Genomic DNA, 22,663 nt, shown 5'->3' with positions numbered 1-22,663 from the left:
GGCTCATCTGTCTCTGGTGTCTGTCCAGAACACTGACCACAGCATGTTCACCCCTCTGCTTCTGCCATCTCTGGCCCTGATTGATGAATGGAAGCTGCTGAGAGCAGCTAGCCAGCATCCCATTCACCTTTGCTTTCTCAGGGCCTGACATGATTCTCAGACTCTTGGCATAGATATCCATCTCCGGCTGCCCAGAATCCAGGCCTGGCTTATTCACACCCAAATTTTCTACTGACTTAGAGATTAAAGCCCCCCAGGAGTCCAAGTTTGAGAAGGTCCCTGAGGTCATCAGAATTCCTTTTTTTAATCAGTCCCGGACTTTCCAGGCCATCTTAATCACCTAAATAGACAGGGACCCCATTCCTCACTAGTAGCTGCTCCTTCTCCAGCTAAGTCAGTAGTCACTGGCCAGCCCCTAGAGCCCAGTGGCAGCACCAGGGCCGTGATGTGGGAGCCACTGTGGCAGAATGCAGCCTGCACTGCCAGCTGACCCTGAAGCGGCCAGGCCATTGCCCTAAGGCTGCTGATACGTTGTGACCCTGGCCTGACGCTGACCTCCAGCTCTTCTCCAAGTCCCAGCTGACCTTCATAGGGTCACAGACCAGACATTCAGAGAAGAATTCCCCGCTCTCCTCCAGGTTCCAGGTCATTTGCTCACACCAAAGCTGGGAGATGTAAATTGGGAGTCATTAATAACCCTAGTTGACCCCACTTCTGTAATCCCCAGACACTATCCCAGAGCAAGTCCATGGCTACTCACCACCTCCCTCTCTCTCCCTCTATCCTGCTCTGGAGCTCATCTCCTTCTGGCTCTTCCTCCATGGCTCACTCCAAGTCCTTTTACTATACTCTTGGGAGCCCTATTCCAAAGCAAACAAACCCTCCAAGCAGCGCTCCCTCCCCGTCAAGGCTCTCTGAGGACACACGCCCTTTGCCTTCAGTCAGAGCCTTCTCATTCTCCACATCCAACTGGGTAAAGGATGAAGCAGGGGTGGGAAGACTTTTTCTCTTTCCTTGCCCTTCTGTGGCATTATCAGCTCTCCAAGGACCAAGAGAGCCACTCCCCAGCTCCCACTTCAGAGTCCTCTGCATTCTCTGCCTCCCACTCCCCTCAGCGTTCTCCGCCTGAGGATCCACGGTGCCTCTGGGGATGCCCTCTCCCGTGCTCTGCTTGGAAGCTCCCAGACCTCCTTGGCTTCATGCCAGTCTCCAAACCCAGCAGCCACTTTTCTTTGTCCCAGCTGCAGTCCCTTTTCTTGGCGGACCCTCCGTAGAGAGCCTCAATCAAAAAGCAGATTTAGCATCTGCATTATTTAGAGTCATGGGAGGAAATGGAATTCATCCCAGATGGTTCAATTAATGAGATTTTAATGACAGTATTCCACTCAGAAGTGTGAGCAGGATGCAGAGAACAGACAAGGGATGTTGAGGAGAAGGAAGACAGTAACTCTCAGATGCTGTTACCACCCACAGGGCTAAACAGGCCAAGAAGAAATGGTGTCACCATTAGAAAAAGCTGGAGACACCACGGGGCTATCGACAGGAGTGGAATCTTGAAAGGATGAAGTTGCCTGTGAGTATAGAGAGGGTACCCTGACCACTCACTTCTTAACATTTGATCCTCCGGTCAGAGCCTCCAGTTGGCTGAATCCAATCTATGGCATCAGGAAAACCCTGGAGAGGCAGCCTGAAGAGGTCAGGTTCCCAGGGCAAACTGGCCAGAGAATCACAGCAGAAGGGAGACCAGGGGGATGCGTGGGCAAGTGGGCAGCACAGGATCTGAGGCTGTCTAAATTTTCTTTGGAGTCCAACTCTCACAGTTTGAAAATGGGGAAATCAAGGCTAGGAGAGGCTGGAGATTTACCCTGGTCATATAGGGAGTTTGTGGCCAGGCTGAGCCCAGACCTCATGCCACCACGTCCCTTGCTGTCTGACACACGACAAAGTCCATGACTCCAACACTGCCTGCAATGTAGCCTCTTGAAGTGTTTATGCACTAAAAGTAATTTAAAGCCATTTTAATCGGGTACATTGCTTTAAATCCCTTCCCCAACAGGAAATATGCAGGCTCGCTGGCAGGAGGCTTGGCAGCTGGTCTTGAACTTTCTTGACCTTCCCATGCCCAAGCTGAGGTTCTGTCCAGCACAGTCACCTGAGCCCAAGCTGAATTCCAAGCTGAGGCTGGAATTCAATGACAATAGCCCCTTCCAGGTATTACTCTATAGCCATCCGTGGGATGAATATTCAGAGAGGATTGGAGGAAAAATCTAATTGAATTCAAAACATAATAAATTGAAGCCAACTCATTCGATTCATGGCAATGTCTTCTGGCATCTTTTAATTTTGCGTCATATTCATTTGGAGCCAATCAAATTAGGGTGCTCATTAGTGGCTGAGGTGGGCAGTGAGGCTGGAGCCCTGCTCTGGTGGTAATGAGGTCAGTGCAGCAGGATAATTCAGAAGGCAGTTGAAGTGGAGCAGACAGTAAGAGCTCAACAATCACTGTCTCATTATCAGGAAAATGGACTCAGGGAGGGGTGAGTGTGGACCCCAAATCAGCTGCTTGCTTACAGGCTGGCCTTGACCTTCACTTTCTGCAGCTTTGGTTCTATTGGGATAGGAGTAGGGCCCACCTCTAAGGATGAGTGAGTATGAGATGAAATCATATGTAACAAGCATCTCCTCCTCCAGTTTCTCAGAGTCCGCCTCGCTCTCTGTCCCCACCAAGGATGAGTGAGTATGAAATGAAATCATATGTGACAAGCATCTCGTCCTCCAGTTTCTCAGAGCCCACCTCTGCTCTCTGTCCCCACCACACCACACAGCCCCAGTGGTGGCGCTCCTTGGTGCCCACTTCCTGGCCACAGGCCTCTGGTTTAGCCAACAACCTGGAGTCCACCCTACCTCTCCAGGAGAGCTCTGTCAAAGCTTTTGTGGCGATCTTATTCTTCTAAAAAGACACACTACTCAGAGCAAACTTAGAGGCTTGCCTCCCTGGAAAGCCTACAACCAGGACTTTGTGCAGCTGGGCCCAGGAGTTCAAATAAGGTCCTTGACTTTCCCCAGTCACCTCTAGATGCTACAGGCCTCCACTTCCCACCCAACCCTCATAGTGCACACAGAGGGAGAAAGTACTCCTCCGCCAGCATCCATCCTCAGGTCCTGAAAAAGTGGGCTCTGGTTGGCCCTGCTGTGTCACATGCCAGCCCCTGAGCTAATAAGCATGTCTAATGCTATGAGATGCTCTAATTGTCCAGCGTGCATCATCTGACCCTCCCTATGGTTGAGAAGAGGAATCCCTCTATTGTCCCCCTCACAGAATCATGGAACAGTGTAAGAAGGAGTCTTTCTTGAAGCCGGATACCATAGAGGTAAAGCTGTACCAGAAGTCCCTGCAATGCCATGCAAGGGGCCATAACCAGCATCTAGGTGGCAAAGAGAAATGTGCCTCTGGAGTAGGTCCCCTTTTGTAGCCCCTTCCCCCAGATGCCCAGATTTCACTCCAGCCCTCTGCCCTCTCCCCCTCCTCCCAGGTCTCCTAGGCCAGCTGCCCACCAGGCATCCCTTGTCTCCTGCAGAAGACCAAACCTAGAACCTTTCTCTGGTAATATAAAGTAGATAGCCAATGGGAATTTGTTGTACATCTCAGGAAACTCAAACAGGGGCTCTGTATCACCCTAGAGGGGTGGGATGGGGAGGGAGATGGGAGGGAGGTTCAAAAGGGAGAGGACATATGTATTCCTATGACTGATTCCTGTTGAGGCTTGGCAGAAAACAACAAAATTCTGCCAAGCAAATATCCTTCAATTAAAAAATAAATTAATTAAAAAAAAGAAAACCTTAGAACCTCTCTCTGTTTTCCCTCTGAAACCTATACGCCCTGTTCTACCTCCAAATGGACTTATCTCCCAGCCCTCCCCCACTCCTACCCCTCCCTTGAGTTCTGAGAAGAGAAGCAAACCTTAGAAGGACTGGATCCATCACAATTTCTATGGAAAATCAAGGGAACAGCTCTGGCACAGGTCAGGAACCGCACGGGTTTCTGAAGCACATGGCGGGCTTGTTATAAGAGCATGGGAAGCTTTTGGTGAGAGGCACAAAGGGGATCACAATTCTTCCCCTTCTTGCCTCTCAGTAGTGTGCAGAGACAGTGACTGAGGTACTACCTCTCTAAGAGGAATCCTCAGGATTGGAGGCCAGGTGTGCCAGACTCTGGCCTAGTACAGGGAGCACGGTAGAAGGAGGGTGCTTCTGCCCCGTGTTGCGGAAGAAAAGAGCAGCCCGTCTACATAAGGTTAAACCCAGGGTTTTCAGTCCAGGTGGTCACATGCCCTACTTCGCTGGGCACAGTCCCGGTATTACGTCTTTTGTCCTGGTATCATTATTCATAAAACTCTGTACTGGGCTGGATTATGCCCTGCCCTCCCCTGGCAAAAGATGTGCTCACATCCTAACCTGCAAATGTGACCTTATTTTGAAAGACTGTCTTTGTTTTTTTAATTGAAATACAGTTGATTTACAGTGTTTCAGGTATATAGCAGTGATTAAGCCATATATATATTATATGTATATATGTTATACATATCCTTTTTCAGATTCTTTTCCTTTATAGATTATTACAGGATATTGAATATAGTTTCCTGTGCTATACATTAGGTCCTTGTTGTTTATTTTCTATATACTACTGTGTACCTGTTAATCCCAAATTCTCAATTTGTTACCTCCTCCCCCACCGCCTTCTGCTTTCTCCTTTGGTAACACTAAGTTTGACAGAGCCAGCCTCCAGCAAACATCATGTCAGCGCTTTGGAGATAACAGGTCATTCAGACAGACTCCAAGGCTCCCGACCAAGACAGAGAAAGGTCCATAGCAACAACAGGACTCATTTGCCTGGGAGATAGCACTTGGAGATCATCTGTCAAAATCCATGTACTTCTGAACTCAGCCAGGCCTGGGTGTTTGGAGATAAGATGGGACATAAGCAGGAGCTTTGGTGACTGGATCAGCAAGTGTTCTGTGGGAGGAAAGTGGTTCTGCCACTAAATGTCACCAGAATGCCTGTCCCCTCAGGACTCAGGTGTCTGCTCCTCTCACGTGGGACGCTGGAGGAGGAAGTCAGTCAGCACAACCCCACTCAAAGTGGTTTTGCAAGATGCGTCAGGAGCCTAGAAATGTGCACATCCTGTTTCCCTTTAATTTTGCTTTTAGGTAGTTCTCCTATAGGAGTTCTTAGAGCCAGGTTTCTCTGACAGCAAAGCAGAGCCCAGGGGACCCTAAAGACCTCCATGAACATGCTTTTCCACCTAGGCATGAAAAGCTTTTTTTTAATGTCTTTTTTCTGATTCTAAGTGCAATGTCTGCTTATTGTAGAAAACTTGGGAAATGTGAAAAAAAATAAAGAGAACAAAGAAATAAATATCACTACAATCCCACAATCACTCATGTGTCTCCTTCCAGGGTATTAGCTTATTGTTTTTCTGTTTGTATAAGTGTACTTACAAATAGTGGAGCATATACTCTACAGTCTAACATCTTGATTTTAAAATATTTAGCAGGTCACAAGCAATCCCGACACCATTAAAATAGCAGCCCAGTAGCCTGTCATGTGGGCTTCCCAGGGGGTGCAGTAGTAAAGAATCCGCCTACCAACGCAGGAAAGGCAAGAAACCAGGGGGCTGCTGGGTCCAGAAGCTCCCCTGAAGGAAGAAATAGCAACCCACTCCAGTATGCTTGCCTGGAAAATCCGATGGACTTAGGCGGGCTACATACAGTCCATGGGGTCGCAAAGAATCAGATATGCCTGAGTACCTGTGCACACACACACAGTCTGTCATATCGTGTTATTTAGCTTTCTCTGTATTTCACTACATAATACAACACAGAGAAAGGCCTTTTTGTACTTCAATCTTAGCATCACATACAGGTCTCACTTATAATCCCTGAGCTCCAGGTTGCCTCATGCACACCTGTAGTCCTGCCTTCTGTGTTTCAGAGCCTGGCTTGTGCCTAGGCATCTGATGATGTTGACTGAATTACCCTCATTCATTGATGACTCACATATAACCTACCCCCTCACATTATTAAGTGAGGGAGTACCTGGATCTGACACACACTTGCTAAAGAACATGTTAACTTCCAGGAAGCTAAGGACAGTGAGCGCAGGAGTGCTCAGAGCACAGCAGGGAGACAGATGAAAACAGGTGGGTCCAGGCATGGGCTGCCCGGAGGAGGGTGCAGCAGCCAGCTCCTTGTCTGGACCTCCATCCGTTAAATATTTCAGAGCCAAATATCTGCCAACCCCTGTCTGCATAAGAAAGTTTGCATATTTGCACAGGAACACAGAGTTTGTTCATGTTTCTGCGTTGATGTATACAAATGTAGTTTCCTGTGTCAATAGCCCTGCCTGGGGAAATGTGGAGGAAGTACGACTAGGTAATAAAATACTGAGGCCAAAATAGAGAGCTTGTCTCCATCGGGCCATGGAACTTACAGACGACAGTACCCTGCCTAGGTTTCTCTCTCTCAGTCCTCTTAATCTATATTATATTGCCCTGCCTTCTTAAATACAAAAAAAAATAGACAGGTTACATTCCCTTATGCCCCAGAGTTTAAAGGCTCCACAGGGAGAGTTGCTCTGCGTATGCTGTTGCTGGAGATGCTAAACCTTCGATTAGCTACACTGTAGGAAGAGGCTGCTGACTCAACTCTTCCTGGTCTCCTTGCTGAAGCCCAGCTCGCCTCTAAGCTTCCAAATCCATTTCTCTGTTCTTCTCGGTGGCCACCAGTATACCGTCCTTTCATGGGGCACTTACTCAGGCCAGGTGTTGTGCTGGCAGCTCAGGAGATAAAGGCTCAATTCTTTCCCTTGAAGAGCTACAGACACGAGGAAACAGAGAGACACCTTTTCTTTTTTCAGGTCTAAGACACCCTAAATGCCCAACTGGAACATTGCAAAGTGCCCTGGACATGCAGACAAAGAGACAAGGGAGCCAGGGAAAGATTTCAGAGAAGGTAAACCTAGAAAGTGCACAGGAATTCAATAGACATCAATCTGGGGAAAATATGGTTTGTTTGAGGAACAGAAAATGAGTCTGGTGATTGGAGCAGGATGGGGGATGCAGATGGGGTTAGAATAGACGAGGGGAGGGCCAGCTGCAGGTGGACTACAAATGGCCCGAAAGTCATGTAAAAGCGCTTGGACCGCATCACGTAGATGGGGTGTGCGTGTGTGTGTGTGTGTGTTAATCACTTGGTCGTGTCTGACTCTTTGGGACTTCATGGTCTGCAACGCACCAGGTTCCTCTGTCCATGGAATTCTCCAGGCAAGAATACTGGAGTGGGTAGCCATTCCCTTCTCCAGGGGATCTTCCCAACCCAGGGATCGAACTCAGGTCTCCTGCATTGCAGGTGGACTCTTTACCATTTCATCTATCAGAGAAGACCCTTGTAGATGGTAGGAACAGCCGAACGGGAGGCTCAAGGTCAAATCTATGACTGGAAGAGAAAAGGAATCACAGGACAGCCAGACTGGAAGCAGAAATAAGAATGAGGATATTCTTGCAACAGTCCAAAGGGAGAGGAATGAATCAGATGCTGTGAATTAGGCAATCAAGTGGTTACTGATAGGAGTAACTATGGTGAAAAATCCAGTGAGAATCCAAGAGAAGGGCTCCCATTTTGCTTTGGGCTTGCACTTCAGGTGCGTGTGGGATACTCGTGTGGCAATGTCCAGCAGCAAGTAGATAAACTTTGAGGTGGTGTCCATTTGGGAACTATCAACTTGTAAGCCACAGCTGAAGCCACAGGAGCAGAGTAAAATTGCTCATGGGAAGTATGATGGGTGGGACACAAACTTCAAAGCAGAAAAGCCTGGTGTGTGAGGGACAGAGGAGCTGGGAAGGAACAGCCAGTATTAAAAGAACCAAACTGGAGTCGTGTCATGGAATCCAACAGAAGAGGGAATTTGGGGACAAGAATGTCAAAATGGAATTCTGCAACAATCAGGTAAGGTGCAGACCCAAACCTCGTGGCAACGAGCATGCCGTCTGTGACTTTACAGACAGCAACTTCAGCAGTGGGGGGTATCAAAACACCCTCAGCCGAGAAGCAAAGAGAAGGAGAAAAGGTGGTGGCTTTTTGAAAGAGAAGGCTCAAAAGGGGCTGGCAAAGTCATGGGATGTGTTTTTCCAAGGTGGAGTTTCACTAAGTTTGTAGGTTGTGATGCCGGAGCCCGTAAAGAGTTATGAGTTTGTCATAAGGTGACTCTGACAATGCCAAACTGGGAGACTAGAGAATTGTGATGTCATTAATTATGGTATGAACATTCCCAAAAGGAGTCACCTTCCACAGGCTCAGTTAGGCTTCCTAAAGTAGTGGTAAAGAATCTGCCCGCCAATACAGGAGATGCAAGACACAGGGGTTGGATCCCTGGGTCAGGAAAATACCCTTGAGTAGGAAATGGCAACCCACTCCAGTACTCTTGCCTGGAAAATCCCATGGACAGAGAAGCCTGGCGGGTTACAGTCCATGGGCTCGCAAAGAGTCGGACGTGACTGAGCGACCGAGCACAGGCTCAGATACTTTGACATTCCCCAGTTCTGAGCTGCAGGCTAGCGTAGGCAAGGCAAAAGGGAGGAAGAGGCTCAGGGCCCCATGGAGAAGCTTCCTGTTGAAGCTCAAACGCTGACATCCTGAGCCAAGCAGTGTCGGGAATGCAGTGCTGGACACAAGTTCTGAGGCTGCATGGCAAGCTGGCAACTGTATGCTGTGGGCCTCTGACCCCGCGCATCTCACATTTTTTCTCAACATTTTGGACATTTATGGTGCCTAATCCAGCACCATGTGTCCTGTTGGTGCACAGTTACAATTCAGACTGAAGAGGCTATTGGCTGTCTTTAAATAGCCAATTGCAGGGCTCTGACATGGCTAAGGTTAACTAAACGCCTAAATTAACTAACCCAGCCACAGAATCAAGCTCTGGCCTGAGTACGCCAGGCCAGAAAAATCAGCACAACCCTCATGAAAATGAGACTATGAATTTAACAGGAGTCAAGCGACTCCCACCATGTACCGGGAATTCTACTCACTGGTCCTGATAACTGGCTCTGCCAGCAAGGGCCTCTGCTCCATTCTCCTTTTTAATTGAAGTATAGCTGATTTACAATGTTGTGTTAGTTTTAAGTATACAGCAAAGTAAGATTTATATATATATATAATATATATCTATATTATATATATATATAATATTGATATATATTATTAGGTTGAAGTGAAGTGAAAGTCACTCAGTCATATCTCTTTGTGATTCTGCAGGCCAGAATACTGGAGCGGTTAGCCTTTCCCTTCTCCAAGGGATCTTCCCAACCCAGGGATGGAACCCAGGTCTCCTGCATGGAGGCAGATTCTTTACCAGCTGAGCCACGAGAGAAGCCCAAGAAAACTGCAGTGGGTAGCCTATCCCTTCTCCAGCAGATCTTCCCAACCCAGGAATCGAACCAGAATCTCCTGCACTTCAGGTGGATTCTTTACCAACTGAGCTATCAGGGAAGCCCAGTTATTATCATTAGGTCGGTGCAACCTAATTGTGGTTTTGGACAGTGAATTTTAAATTATTATATTAATGTATGTACATTTATATATATTCTTTTTCAGATTCTTTTCCATTATAGGTTATTGCAAGATAGTGAATATAGTTCCCTATACTATACGGTGGGTCCTTGATATTTATCTATTATATATATGTATTAGTGTGTATCTGTTAATCCAACTCATAATTTATCCCTTCCACCCTGTCCCCTTTGGTAACCATAAGTTTGTTTTCTATTTCTGTGAGTCTATTTCTGTTTTGCAAATAAACTCATTTGTGCTGTTTTGGATTACACGTAATCTATCACGACACTTGCCTTGTCTGGCTCACTTCACGTAGGTCCGTCCACGCTACTACAAACGGCATCACTTTACTCTTTTTACGGCTGAGTAGCATCCATTGGATACATGTGCTGCGTCTTCTTTGTCCACTCATCTGTCAGTCAATATTTAGTCTGCTTCCATGTCTTGGCTGTTATAAATAGTGCTGCTTTGAGAATTGAGGTACACGCATCTTTTTTAATTAGAGTTTTCATCTTCCCCAGATACATGCCCAGGGATGGGATTACTGGATCATATGGGCATTCTCATTTTAGTTTTGAAGGAGCCTCCATGCTATTCTCCACAGTGACTATATCTCTACTTCACTCGATGGAAAGATGGGAGGGCTATAAAATAAAATTACTCTGTTTCCTACAAGGATAAAGAAATCACAGACTCTCCTAAAAGAGCACAGAATCCTGAACATATTCTAATCCAATTCCCACCTCCATTTGACTAATACGGAAATAAGGCTCAGAGTTAACAATTTCCAAAACTTTCTCAATGAGTGAATGACACAGAATCCATTGAACAATGGGAAGACAGCTACCATGACATGACAAGGCTTCTGTGACATTCAGTCACCCCTTCTGGACAACAAACTAGACCGTGGTGTGCTCGGATTTAACTGAACACAGAGCCCTCCTAACTTCTGGGCTGGAGGGTGGGCCCACGTAATGTCCAGGGAAGGAGACCTGGACAGTGGAGGGGAGGCTGAGGAGGAGGTGGGTGGGCACAGCAGTAAATGCCCTGTTATCAAGGTGCCCTGCACATCCCCATCATCCTTCAAGTCCCCTCATTCATCAGGACTCTGTGCTTGTGAGTGAGAAGGGCCTCCCTTTAGCCAGCTGAATCAAAAGGCTGTGGACATGGCATTAGGGCCCCAAGCTCCTGAGCAAACAAGGAAAAATTACCTGGCGGTCTACACACTGCCTACTGGAACAGGGGTCAGTGAAGTAAACCCATAGAGATAAGCCCCAGAACAGCCTGTGGACCTGTTCCAGGGCTGAGCATGGGGATCTAGCTGGGCTGGTGTTGGACTCCAGCAGAGGAACCCCAGCCTTGGGCTTTTATGATTAGAGAAACACCAACACCTCTCCTGGCTTGGCAGAACTCTGGTCGTCTGCCCTACTCTTCCAGCTTAGCATTCAGAGTTGGGGAGCTGCCCAGGGTTGGGGTTCCAGCCTATGACATGGCAGTGATCTGCTAAGATTGAACGTCTTCAGCATTCAAATGGATACAGCTTCTTGGAGCTCTGCAGGAGACCAGTGTCTCTGAAGCCAGCCTACAGAGAATAGCTAAACTAGGAATCAGCTGAATGAATTAGTTCTCACTTCCCCAGTTCTTTTTTCCTGTCAAAGGCAGCTTTCCTAATCTTAAACTTAACCACAGCACCCTCTGCTAAGGCCGCTTAGCGTCTTCCCTCACCAGCGTGATAGAGTCAAACTGCTCAGCCTGGGATGTGAGGCTTCCTACACCAGATCTCACCTTTCTGTCCAGGCTTACCCTCAGCACCCCCATCTCCAGATGCACTGGATCTGCTACCTCCATGGCTCCCAATGACATGAGCCTTTTCGCATCCCGCTGGCCCTGTAAACTTGCAGACACGTTACCCCAAAGGCCCTCGTGAAGAATGTCTGGCTCCTCCTCCTGAACTCTGTGATCACTTTTATCATTACACTAGGTAGTTGTTTTCATACCTGCCCAACCTGGAGGGCACTCAGCCATGCCACCCGCAGAGAAGGTGTCAGTGAGTGGGGATGAAGGCCAGCAGCTGCATCCACCCCAGAGCTCAGGCTCCAGGCCCTCATGCCCTGCCCATAGCCACAGATTCCAGATCTCACAGATGCTGAAACACTCCCTATCTTACATAAATCAAGTGATCGTTAACTGTTTCAAAGCTAAATACTGGATGAAAGGTGACACCTGCCATCTCCTCTGAAGAGTTAAACCTTCTGATGAGAACCGCAGTATTCCCTCCACCTCCATTGACGGAGGCCTTACTGCTGACTGGCAGCACACCCTGACAGTGTCCTGGGGCTCAGGAAGAAGGCTGATGCTCACACCTGCCAGATACTGCACGCATCTCCCACTTGCTTCAGGCACGTGGGCCTTTAAAAGTAAAGGTATGAAAAGGTCTCTCTCTAAGAAATCCTTTGTAGATCCACCCCCACACCTGAAAGTCAGGGGCTGCAAATGACATTTACAAGGTGGCAGCAGGTTGCTGGCCATCACAAAGCATGCTACCTGTAAAGGAGATATGACTATCGCAATGAGTTGAAGTTCTTTGTTCTGAATACATACCCTATTTTCTGTGTGGTTTCCTTGGCAGTTGATTGAGCGACTAATTGAATGCCCATTAATAGCTTCATGAATGAAAGGAAATGTACTTTAAGAGAGCTCCATACTGGTACACAATTGCACCGACAAACTGTTTTCAGAATCTGACAAGAATCAGTTTCAAATAAAGGGTGACATTTAAACAACTAGAAACCTCAAGGGCCATGATTACACAGCCCCATTCATAAGCACCCTCCTCTTCGATGGTTCGTTGGCAAGTTCACCCTGCAGAAGCCTTCTCCGCTGCCCGAAGTAGGAAGTTCCTGGTTGTTCTCAACTAAGGAGGCATCTGAATATGCTCTGCAAATCCTTTCCCAGTGTATTCTCAGGACCCAGAAGCCCCAGTCTTGTCTATGTCCATACATTTGCAGCCGTTGTGAGATGTATCAGAACCTTAAAGAGACACTCTGGGGAAGTCTTATCACCAGTCCAGGCCAGGCCAAGGAACCTGTCACTAAAGGATGTCTATCCAAGTTAGCATGACCCACATTAAGACAGAAATGACAGCTGTGCTCACTCCTCCCTCACCAGACCATCTCTCAACAGGGTGTAGGGAGCAAAAATTTCTTCTTTGAAGAACGTGCAGGTCTTTTCAGGATTTTCTCAGGCATCACTGTATCCCTACAAAGCAGTAAGTCACAGCAACAACTCCCATCTTCTAGTCAAGAAGCTTGACCTTGAAGCAGTCCTTGATTCTCTAAAGAAGAAAGACCACAGAAAAGAGATGAAGGGCAACTTCCCTGGTATCATCTCTGGGAAAATAGCATCTCCGCCCTGTCCAGCAGAGCCTCCTGCTGAGCACCACCCCACCCCGTATCCCAGGACCCCACCTTGTTTGCTGACCTCGCTGTCCCATCGCCAGATTCAGCTCTGGGAACCTGGAATTCCTTTGGCCCACATCTAGCTCCAGATAGCCCACATCCCATCTAGTCACATCTCAGCCCCATCCCTCAGCATGACTTGGTTAGGCCTTGGCCAAAGCTCTCTCTAGGGCTCCAGACTCAAGCATCTGACTATCCATCTGCACACCCAAGAGGGCCTCAAACACAGAATGCATACAGATAAACCAAAAAAACCAAAAACCCTCTCCATTGCACTAAACGGACCTGACATGTATCCACTTTCCCAAGTCTGGAACCTGGGACTCTTCCTTCTCTCTTCCACATCCAAGTCATCTTACCTGACATCCAAAAATCTTTCCAATTCATTCTCTCCCCTTCAAAACTACTTCTGTTTGGGGGGACTACCTCTATCCCCTGATACAATAATCCTGCTTATCCATGTGATTCTAGTAGGGTTGACCCCACCATTCTGATCTAGCAAGGGACACAGGCCTGCACACAGAAAGTATTCCAGCTACTTGGTCACAGTCATTGGTTAAGGACTGAGCTATCAGAATCCTTCCCTGGTGACTCAGGGGTTAAGATTCTGCACTTCCAGTGCAGTGGGCCTGTGTTCAATCCCTGGTCAGAGAACTACATGACATGTGGTTATAGCCAATGTGGTGCAGAATCTTAAAAAAAAAAAAAAAATGTGCAGAATCTTAAAAGACAAACAAACAAACGAATCCTCTCCAGAGCTCTTACAGGACATAGAGAGAAAGACATGCTCCTTCCCTGGCAGCCCGTTGCTAGGACTCAGTGCTTTCATTCAAGGTGGCAGATGCAAAAAGAGAAAAATGATGGAGAAAGATGTGAATCCCAGAATTCCTGCTGCTCAGGGCTAATTTGTCTACTGCAAAGGAGTGTGTGCAGGCTGCCAGGGTCCCTTCTCTGCAGCTGGATGTGCCAGTGATGTAGAGTAATCTCACTGTCTGCTACCACAGAACTCTTTGCTGTGTACAAAGCCCATCCACAAATATTGTCTCCCAAAAATGTTAGGAGTTGACCAAGGTCCAGAACTCTGACTCCACATGCTTTTCACTCGTGTCTTCACAGTCTCACTGGTGGAGATAAATCTCCTGGGTTTCCAGGCTGGGCACACGTTGCTGAGTTACCAGGATGAACTCTGCCTGCAACAGTCAGACCATCTCCAGCTCTGGCATCTGCTCAGGCTGCAAGACATACCATACATGACCTGCAGAATCCAGACTCAGAATTCTTCCAGGAACAATAGCGGAACCATATGAACACCAGGCTTCACAAGGCAACTGGATACAGAAACAGGCCCTTGCTACCCTATCTAGGCCCCACAAAGCCAGTAATGACAGAAGGCCACCCCCAGGTTGAAATGTGCCCACTTAGCTAGGTGGCAGAGCCTGGCAATGAACAGAGCAAGAAGAAGCCCTAGACCTGGCTAGATTGGGTTGGACCTGCCACTGAGCCTCAGAGACCCTTTGGAGACTTCCGTGTGCACTGTGGATAGAGGCAGATGCTCAGACTCCTCCACAGGGACACTCTGCTGGCAAGTCAGCACCAGGGCCTTGATCTCCTTCTTGAAGTTGGTGTTGAGAAAGCCATAGATGAAAGGGTTGACACAGGTGGAGGCCATGGCAAGCAGGTGGCACACCAAAAAGATGAGGTTGCCATGACAAATGGGGATGGCCTCATGGTACCAGTCTTCCAGGCTATTGAACACATGCAGGGGCAGCCAAAGCACAGCAAAGGCAGCCACCATTGCCACAAGGATCCCATTGATCCGCTTCATCTGCCAAGCCCGCGAGCTACAGGTGCCCTTGTGGAACACCCGCCTCTGATTCCTCAGGCGCTGGTAGATGCGGACATAGCAGACCAGGATGAAGGCCAGCGGAATGCAATACTGGAAGAGCAGTAGGAAGGTGGTGTAGATGATGCGGTGATGGTCCAGTGGCCAAGACTCAGTACAGACCACTTTATCTGCCAGAAACTCCACAGCCTTGGAGTGGTTCTTATGAAAGACATTCTCTAGGATGCTGTTGGCCAGGAACGGCAGGGAGAGGAAGCAAGCAATGAGCCAGATGACCACAATCCCCAGGTAGGCCTGGGTGACACTGGGTTTCCAGCCTGTTGGATTGGTGATGAGCTGATGCCTCTCCAGAGCCACAAGGACAAGCGAGAGGATGGAGACTGTCACTGACATGCACTGGATAAAGGTGGATATCTTGCAAAGGACCTCGCCAAAGACCCAGTAGTCCATGATGGTGTAGATAGCCGTGAGTGGCTGGCAGATGAGGCACATGAGGAAGTCAGAGAAGGCCAGGTTGGCAATAAGCAGGTTGGTCACATTGGCCTTCTCCTTCTGCCTAATAGTCACACATATCAGGCAGAGGTTGCCCAGGACCCCCACAATGGTCTCAATGCTGTAGGAGGTGACAATGAAGACCATGGGGTCTACGGAATCCTGGCAGTGGTCAGAGAAGTTGTATGGAGCGTACAGAGACGCTGACTTGCTCCTGTTCTGACCCTGTGGGGATCCTAGGAAGAGCAAGGCCAAGAAGTGAGAGGTGTTCATGGTGGACAGGAGAAGATTTCAGGAGATTCAAGGGTGACGCCTGTAAAGCAAAGACAAACGGCACTTAGGGACAGCACCTCCTGTGCGGAACCCAGGGAAGAGTGGGGGCTAGGTAGAGAGGTTCATGGCTGCTTCTTTCCCAAGGCTGAGACCTAGAGAACCTGAGATTCAGAGACGTAAAGCAACTTGCCCACAGTTAATTAGCCCACACAGCTAATCAGCAATGGGGCCCAGATACAAACCCAGGTCTGTCTGACCTCAGAACCTGTTCCACAGACTCCCTCTGACCTCAGGGTTCGAGGTTGTTCTGATGATAAAGAAATTGAAATTTTGTATGCAGAGTTCAGGGACAGAATTATTTAGGGAGCACGTGTGGAAATCTCCTTATCAAATTGTATGCAAATAGAAATAGCAACACATTCTTCCATGTGCTCAGGTCCTTCCATGGCATCCTATGCCCTTTTAAAAAAGATATGCATTTACTTTGCTGTGCTGGGTCATAGCTGCAGCACAAGGGATCTTTGATGTTCGCTGTAGCATGTGAACGCTTAGCTGAGGCATGTGGGATCCAGTTCACTGGCCAGGGATCAAATTCAAGCCTCCTGTATTAAGAGCATGGAGTCTTAGCCATCCGACCACCAGGGACATCCCCTCATTCCCTTTAGGACAGAACCAGAACCCCAGGGCTTGACATGAAGTGTGTCTTCCTGGTCTCAGCCCCCACCTACTCTGCCAGCCTTGTTTCTCAGTGACAAATGGCAGCACTGAAGACTGCCAGGTATGCCGAAGACTAGGTCATCAGTACACCAGCTCTCTCCTCCTGACCCAGTACATACACATCAGGCCGAGGTCAAGGGCTGCCCACTAACTTCCCTATGGGTCCCCTCCATGGCTATGCTTAAGTCACAGCTTGTAGCGCCCAGAAACTGGCCTGGTCCACACCTCCATGTCACCCTGGTCCTTTTCCTTTGGTGCCGCCTCAACACAAAGGACTCTCTGCCAAGATCTAATTGGAATTTGGACCCCAGAACCTCCAGGTAGTAATATTTTATGTGGTATTTTGATGCGGTGTGCCATCGTATCACCACACACCATCAGATTTCCCTTCCTCAGACTTCTCTAGTCATCACTAATCCCACAAGCCGTTCTCAACCTTAAGGAGACATCAGAATCAGTCCAGCAGCAGATCAAAAGCACAGATTCCAGAGTCCCTCACCAGGAAATGCAGTTATGTGAGTCCAGGATGGGGCCAAGGAATGTGTACTTTAACAAGCGAACCATATGATTCTAATCACATGGTCCTTGGACCCCATTTCAATAAGTACTGTTTTAAAAGGGCCCTATTTCAGACATTCTTTAGGGCCTTTATAATGGTTGTGTCTATCTATGAACTGTTAACATATAAATGTTCTTCGTGATCAAGTCTAAGTTAGAGGCAGTTTTTAAAGGGTATAACCAAAATTAACCAAAGGTCAGTAAAATCTATAATATTTGTCAGCTATCGTAAATGTCACTTACTATAAATTTAATTTGACTTAGAAAGATGAATCACATTTGGCCATGGAAAGATTGTCATGAATTCAAAGACAGTTTATAGTTTAGTTATTTCAGTTACCCAATCCCAGAGACAAGAGAATTTTTCTTCTGGGTTTTTTTAAACTTCTTTTTTTTTAATATTTATTCATTTGGCTATGCTAGGTCTTAGCTGTGGTGCATGGGATCTTTGATCTTCATTGCAGCGTGTGGGATCTAGAATGGGAGCACTGAAGGCAGCGATGAAGATCCACTTGGCTTGCAGCCCCCCTTTCGAACAGTCTCTAAAGAGTAAAACAAGGGATGATCACCAGTGAGCCAGGAAACTCCACACCAGTCCCTGCTGACTAGACCACATGGATGCCTGGACCTAAATCAACCCTTCTCCACAACAACGGGGACTGGGGCAGAGGAGGGAAGTGCTAGGGCTGGGAAAGCAACAACATGGGAAGGAGATCTTTGGGGAACCAAGAAAGGAGCAGAATTACCAGATTGCCCTTGCATCTTTCTCCAGAGCTGCAGACACTGGAAGGAACCTACTCCATAAAAGCCCACCCTAGAAAGGTCCTCTGTGCACAGGAACGGAGGATTTCCAGAAGCGGACTCCAGGGGCGAGGCAGCAATTATTCAAACCCTGAGCCCCAGGTCAGCATGAAAGTTAGATCCCTTCTGTAGAAAGTGCACAGAGGCAGTAGGGAGACGGCCATGGCAGTGGGCAGGCAGTGGCAGTCTGGTCCTGCAGACACCTGGAAGACCCAAGTAGCCTCAAGGGCAGTACCTGGATGGGACCTGGGGAGAGAAGGGGACAACTGAACCTGCCATGCCCAGAAGAGCAGAAAGGGGAATTTGGAAAGACAAGCAGGAGAGAGAAGGCAGGAGCCAATCTTGGAAAGAGCCCAAAGCAGTGGGTGGTCTTGTCTTACTGTGGAGGGCACAGCTTTGCTGGGAGACAGGGCAGAAGGGACAGACATTAATCTTTACTCAGCTTTGGGCTCAAGACATCTCCCTGAGCATTAATCCACACCCTAGACATGGGAGAAAGGCTCTATTAGGCTGAACTATATGAAATTGCCAGTATCCAACTATTTTCAATCTGCAAAGACAGCAAAACCATATGGCTGGATTTTATATCAGCTCCATTTCAAAGAGGAGGACGCTGAGGCCCAGTTAGATGAAAGGAAGCTGCCCGAGGTCCCCAGAGTCTGTAAGTGGTAAAGCTGAACAAGAACCTTGGTTAGTCTGATTCTGAAGGCCTTGGCACCAGGCCATGCCAGACAGATTTTTTAAAAAGGAGGAAGGGAAGTCTATGTTAAAGTAGGAGGTGAGCTGATGTGGGGCAGGAGAAATGGCAGAGGCAGAGTTGGAGACAGATATCCAAGGTCCCCAACAAAGCCTGACCAGGTGAGCACCCTGCAGTGCCGAGGCATGGCTCAGCAAAGCAACAAGGTGCCCCACTGGGGTGGCATTGCCCAGGGTCCCCTGGCCTTGGGCCCCAGCACATTGGCTCAGACCCCTCCACCTCCCCAGCAGCTCCAAGGCTATCCCAGCCTCTCCAGCCCCTCATCCTTCTCAAACAGACCCAGGCTTGGAGTTCCTAATGGAATGACACTCTTAGATAGAGCTGTCTCCTTCCCAACGCAGTTTGGAACCTCAGAGGCCCCTCCTGAGGGCAGAACACAAGAGCACAAGCTTCCAGGGGAGAGAGGTGGGCTTGCAGGGCTATCACCAAGCGAGTGTCCATCAGTGCAGTTTTTCACCTGGATCACCTTGAAGTAATCACACCCACTCACCAGGGCTGCTGAGTTGCAGCCACATTGACCACTTCAAGACTTTCTGGGCGGTTTAGAATTCCCCCAAAGGACCGCACACCAAGACTGTCTCTCACTTCCCACTGCATTCCTCAAAGATGCCCAGTGGGGACCAGGAGGCCTCAGGTCTTCCAGGGGCACCCCCGAGGGTGGTGATCCCGGGAGGGGTAGGGTGGACCATAATGCAAAATCAGTGAAATAGCGTCTCTAGGTTTAGTTCCCAAGCAGCTCTCATGATAAGGGGGGACCACCTGCAACCCCCAGGGGAGCCCTCCACTGCAGCCTGCCTTCCCAGCCGTCAGATGAAAACTAATGCAAAAGACATAATCTTTTCATGAGGTAAGAATGGAGACAAGGATGTCTGCTTTGTTTCCTGAAATTTCAGCAAACAGCTCCTGTCTCCTAAAGCCCGCGGCGCGCGCACTTGCCACACACCCCTTACCTCCTTTGCCTGCAGCGCACAGAGAGCACCGAGGCTATGGGAGCCCAAATCCGCTCCAGTGGCAGGGTTCCCCGCACCAGCGCCGACTGTGGCTCTCCGAGCCTCGGGCTCTGTAAAGCCCACCGGGCGCCTGGCGGAGGCAGCGCGCGGCTTCCCGGGGGCCCCTCCGACCCAGGTCCCTTCCTCCCTCGGAACCCACGGAGCGCATCCAAGGGCCCGTGCGGGCCTCACCTGCTCCGGCAACCCGGCGCTCTCTCTGCTTGCGGAGCGGAGCCGCCCTGCCAGTTCACCCGCACGCCCCGCTCCCTCCCGCGCCGCCGCCGCCGCCAGCCCCCGCCCAGTCTGCCGCCCCGCGCCGCCCACGAGGACGCTCCAGCCGCCGCGGGGCACCCGGGCGCCTGCCCCGGAGCCGCGCCCGCGAGCCTTCCCCTCCGCCCGCAGCTGCAGCCAGCCAAACCTGCCTCTCCACGTCCACCCCCGCCCAGGCCAGCGGGCTGGAACTGTTGTTCTCTCTGAGCTTCCGTGCCCTCATCCATGAAATGGGCATAAGAAGACCTGCCTTTCATAAACTCATTCACAGATATGAAGTGCAGGCCTCTGTGAGCCTGACTCTCCCGACAGACACAGAGCTGGACAAAACAGGTGTCCTGTCCTCGGGTCATACTGGAGTTCCCAGCCCAGGGGGGACGGCAGACCAGGGACAAGTAAATCAGTTATTGCAGAGAATGAGATGCTATGGGGAAATTGGTCAGCTACAGATAGATGGTCCAGGGAGGGCGCACAGTAAAGGCGAAGGCGCCGAGGCTGGAGGTATCTGGTCACTGGAGATCACGGGAGAGCAGTGTGGCTGGAGAACGTCGGGGCTGTCAGAGGGGCATTCGGGAAGAGTCAGCGAGGCCCTCATAGATTCTGGAAAGGCCTCCAAGGTTGCTGCAACAAGAGTCAAGTAAGAAAGCTCTTCTCCAGTGAAGTCCAGGTGACTTAGGACTTGCCTGAAATGGCACAGTGTGTATTACAAAGGCTGCTCCAATTCTGAATATACTGCCTTATCATTTCCTCCAGGAGGCCACATGGTAAAATCACGTATGTACCTGGAGGACCTCTTGAGAGTAATCTCTGCTTCTGGGACACTTCCTAAGTGTCAGACATGCATAACTCTTCTATAAAACCTTCCATGGCTCCCACTCACAGAAATCAAGTAAACCAGTGGTTACCAGAGGCCAGGGGTTTGGGGAAATGGGGAGGAGATTCTGGTCAAAGGGTCCAAACTTCCAGTTATAAGATTAACAAGTTCTGGGGATCTAATGGCACCCCACTCCAGTACTCTTGCCTGGAAAATCCCATGGACGGAGGAGCCTGATAGGCTGCAGTCCGTGGGGTCAGTAAGAGTTGGACACAACTGAGCAACTTCACTTTCACTTTTCACTTTCATGCATTGGAGAAGGAAATGGCAACCCACTCCAGTGTTCTTGCCTGGAGAATCCCAGGGACAGGAGAGCCTGGTGGGCTGCCGTCTCTGGGGTCGCACTGAGTCAGACACGACTGAAGCAACTTAGCAGCAGTAGCAGCAGCAGCAGGGGATCTAAAGTACAGAAGGGTGAGTATAGATTATAATACTGTATTATATACTCAAAGGTTGCCAAGAGGGTAGACCTTAAATTCTCTTATCATAAAAAAAGAAATGGTAATTATGTGAAAGGGTGGAGATATTATCTAATGGTTTGGTGGAAATCGTTTTGCCATATGTAAGTGTATCAAATCAACTCATTGTAAACCTTAAGTGTACATAATGTTATATGTCAATTATATCTCAATAAAACTGGCGGAAAAACAAACTTCCATGGCTCCCCATGACCCACCGGACACGGCCCAGATCTCCCAGCCACTCCGCACACACCAAGTAACCCCAGAGGTACCATCCACAGTGCTGACTATGGAAATGGTTCCAGAGTGGTGGGCAGTGGCCCCTTCTAGAATGACAGCTGTCATTTAAGTGCAGGTGGGCTCGGCAGGCAATACCCTATTGGATCATCAGAACAGCTCTGAGGATGAGCGTTTTTATTTCTGTTTTACTGATGAAACCAAGTGAGACTCAAAGACTGAGCAACTTCCCCAGAGTCACTCAGCTAAGAAACCAAATGGCCAGAGCCTGCCCGTCAAACACCCAAGCCTCTGCTGGCTGGCTGCCGTGTCTCCTTTCAGGGTCACTCTCCTCCCTGCCTGACTCCCTGGGAAACTGCTGCTCCTCCTTCTCAGTCCAGCTCCAGTGACCCCGTGCCATGATGTGTTCTTGCTGCAGAAGCAGGTGGCACAGCCTGTGTGTATATTCATACAACATACTCCCGCGTCCAGGGCACGGCTCCTGCCTCTGCCCTCAGAGCCCATTACGGGTACACACACAGTGACAGCATGTGACAAAGGAAGGAAAGAACGCATTTAACAGAACTTAATTATGACGACTCATTGGAAAAGACCCTGATGCTGGGACAGATTGAAGGCAGAAGGAGAAGAGGGCGACAGAGAATGAGATGGTTGGATGGCATCGCTGAGGCAAAGGACACAGACTTGGGCAAACTCTGGGAGTTGGTGAGGGACAGGTTAAGCCTGGCATGCTGCAGTCCATGGGGTCGTGAAGAGTTGGACACGATTTGGCAACTGAACAACAGCAATCATAATGATGGCTTCCAGGAGTCTAAAGTGAAGAGTCTTTCCTGTTTAGAAACCACTCACTTATAGACAACTGTTCTCTGTGTGGGCAAGAACTCAGACACTGACATCTCCTCATGGGGCAGCTATGTGGGGCTAAGGATTGAGGTCTTACTGGTGAGCCTTTTAAACAACTTCCCAGAGCTCCTAGGCCTTAGCTCAAGCCCGTGTAGAACAGAGAGCAGCTGATGGGGCGGTGAAAATAGTGACCAGATCCCATGCCAGACAAAAGTACTTTCTCTTACGCCCACCTCATAAAGTATGATCATCCCATATCACAGGTGAGAAAGCTGAGGTTGGGGGAACTGGAGTGTCTTGTCCCCTTCATCCAGATTGTAGATGGTGGGGTTGGGGTTTGAACCCAGAGTCCAAGCTCTGTCTCCAGCATCCAAATACCCCTGAGAGGGGATAAGTAGACATTCTTAGTTAAACCAACACAGCAGGAGCTGGCTGTCAGACCTTTGGCTGACAGGAAGGAAACAGCAACAGCCAGGGAGGG

At 49.1% G+C, this 22,663-nt stretch overlaps 1 protein-coding gene across 2 annotated transcripts; it reads right to left on the bottom strand.

Moving 5' to 3' along the window:
• Nucleotides 1–12,277: 12,277 nt before the first annotated feature.
• LOC133240553 (neuropeptide Y receptor type 4-2) lies at nt 12,278–19,772 on the bottom strand. 2 transcript variants are annotated; one of them, XM_061405588.1, is made up of 3 exons: nt 19,690–19,772; nt 14,558–15,715; nt 12,278–12,943 (listed from the first exon to the last, which is right to left on the bottom strand). In XM_061405588.1, exons 2-3 carry the CDS (start codon nt 15,673–15,675, stop codon nt 12,883–12,885), a joined length of 1,179 nt encoding a protein of 392 aa, XP_061261572.1. In that variant the 5' UTR covers nt 15,676–15,715; nt 19,690–19,772; the 3' UTR covers nt 12,278–12,882. The 2 variants fall into 2 exon arrangements, with proteins under 2 accessions (XP_061261572.1, XP_061261573.1); XM_061405589.1 differs by lacking the exon at nt 12,278–12,943 and having other exon boundaries at nt 13,786–15,715.
• Nucleotides 19,773–22,663: the final 2,891 nt, after the last annotated feature.

The sequence above is a fragment of the Bos javanicus genome, chromosome 28, assembly GCF_032452875.1.
Source record: "Bos javanicus breed banteng chromosome 28, ARS-OSU_banteng_1.0, whole genome shotgun sequence".
NCBI classification, from domain to species: domain Eukaryota; kingdom Metazoa; phylum Chordata; class Mammalia; order Artiodactyla; family Bovidae; genus Bos; species Bos javanicus.
Note: the sequence above shows the minus strand (reverse complement) of the source record. Positions and strands in the feature narration are given on the sequence as shown.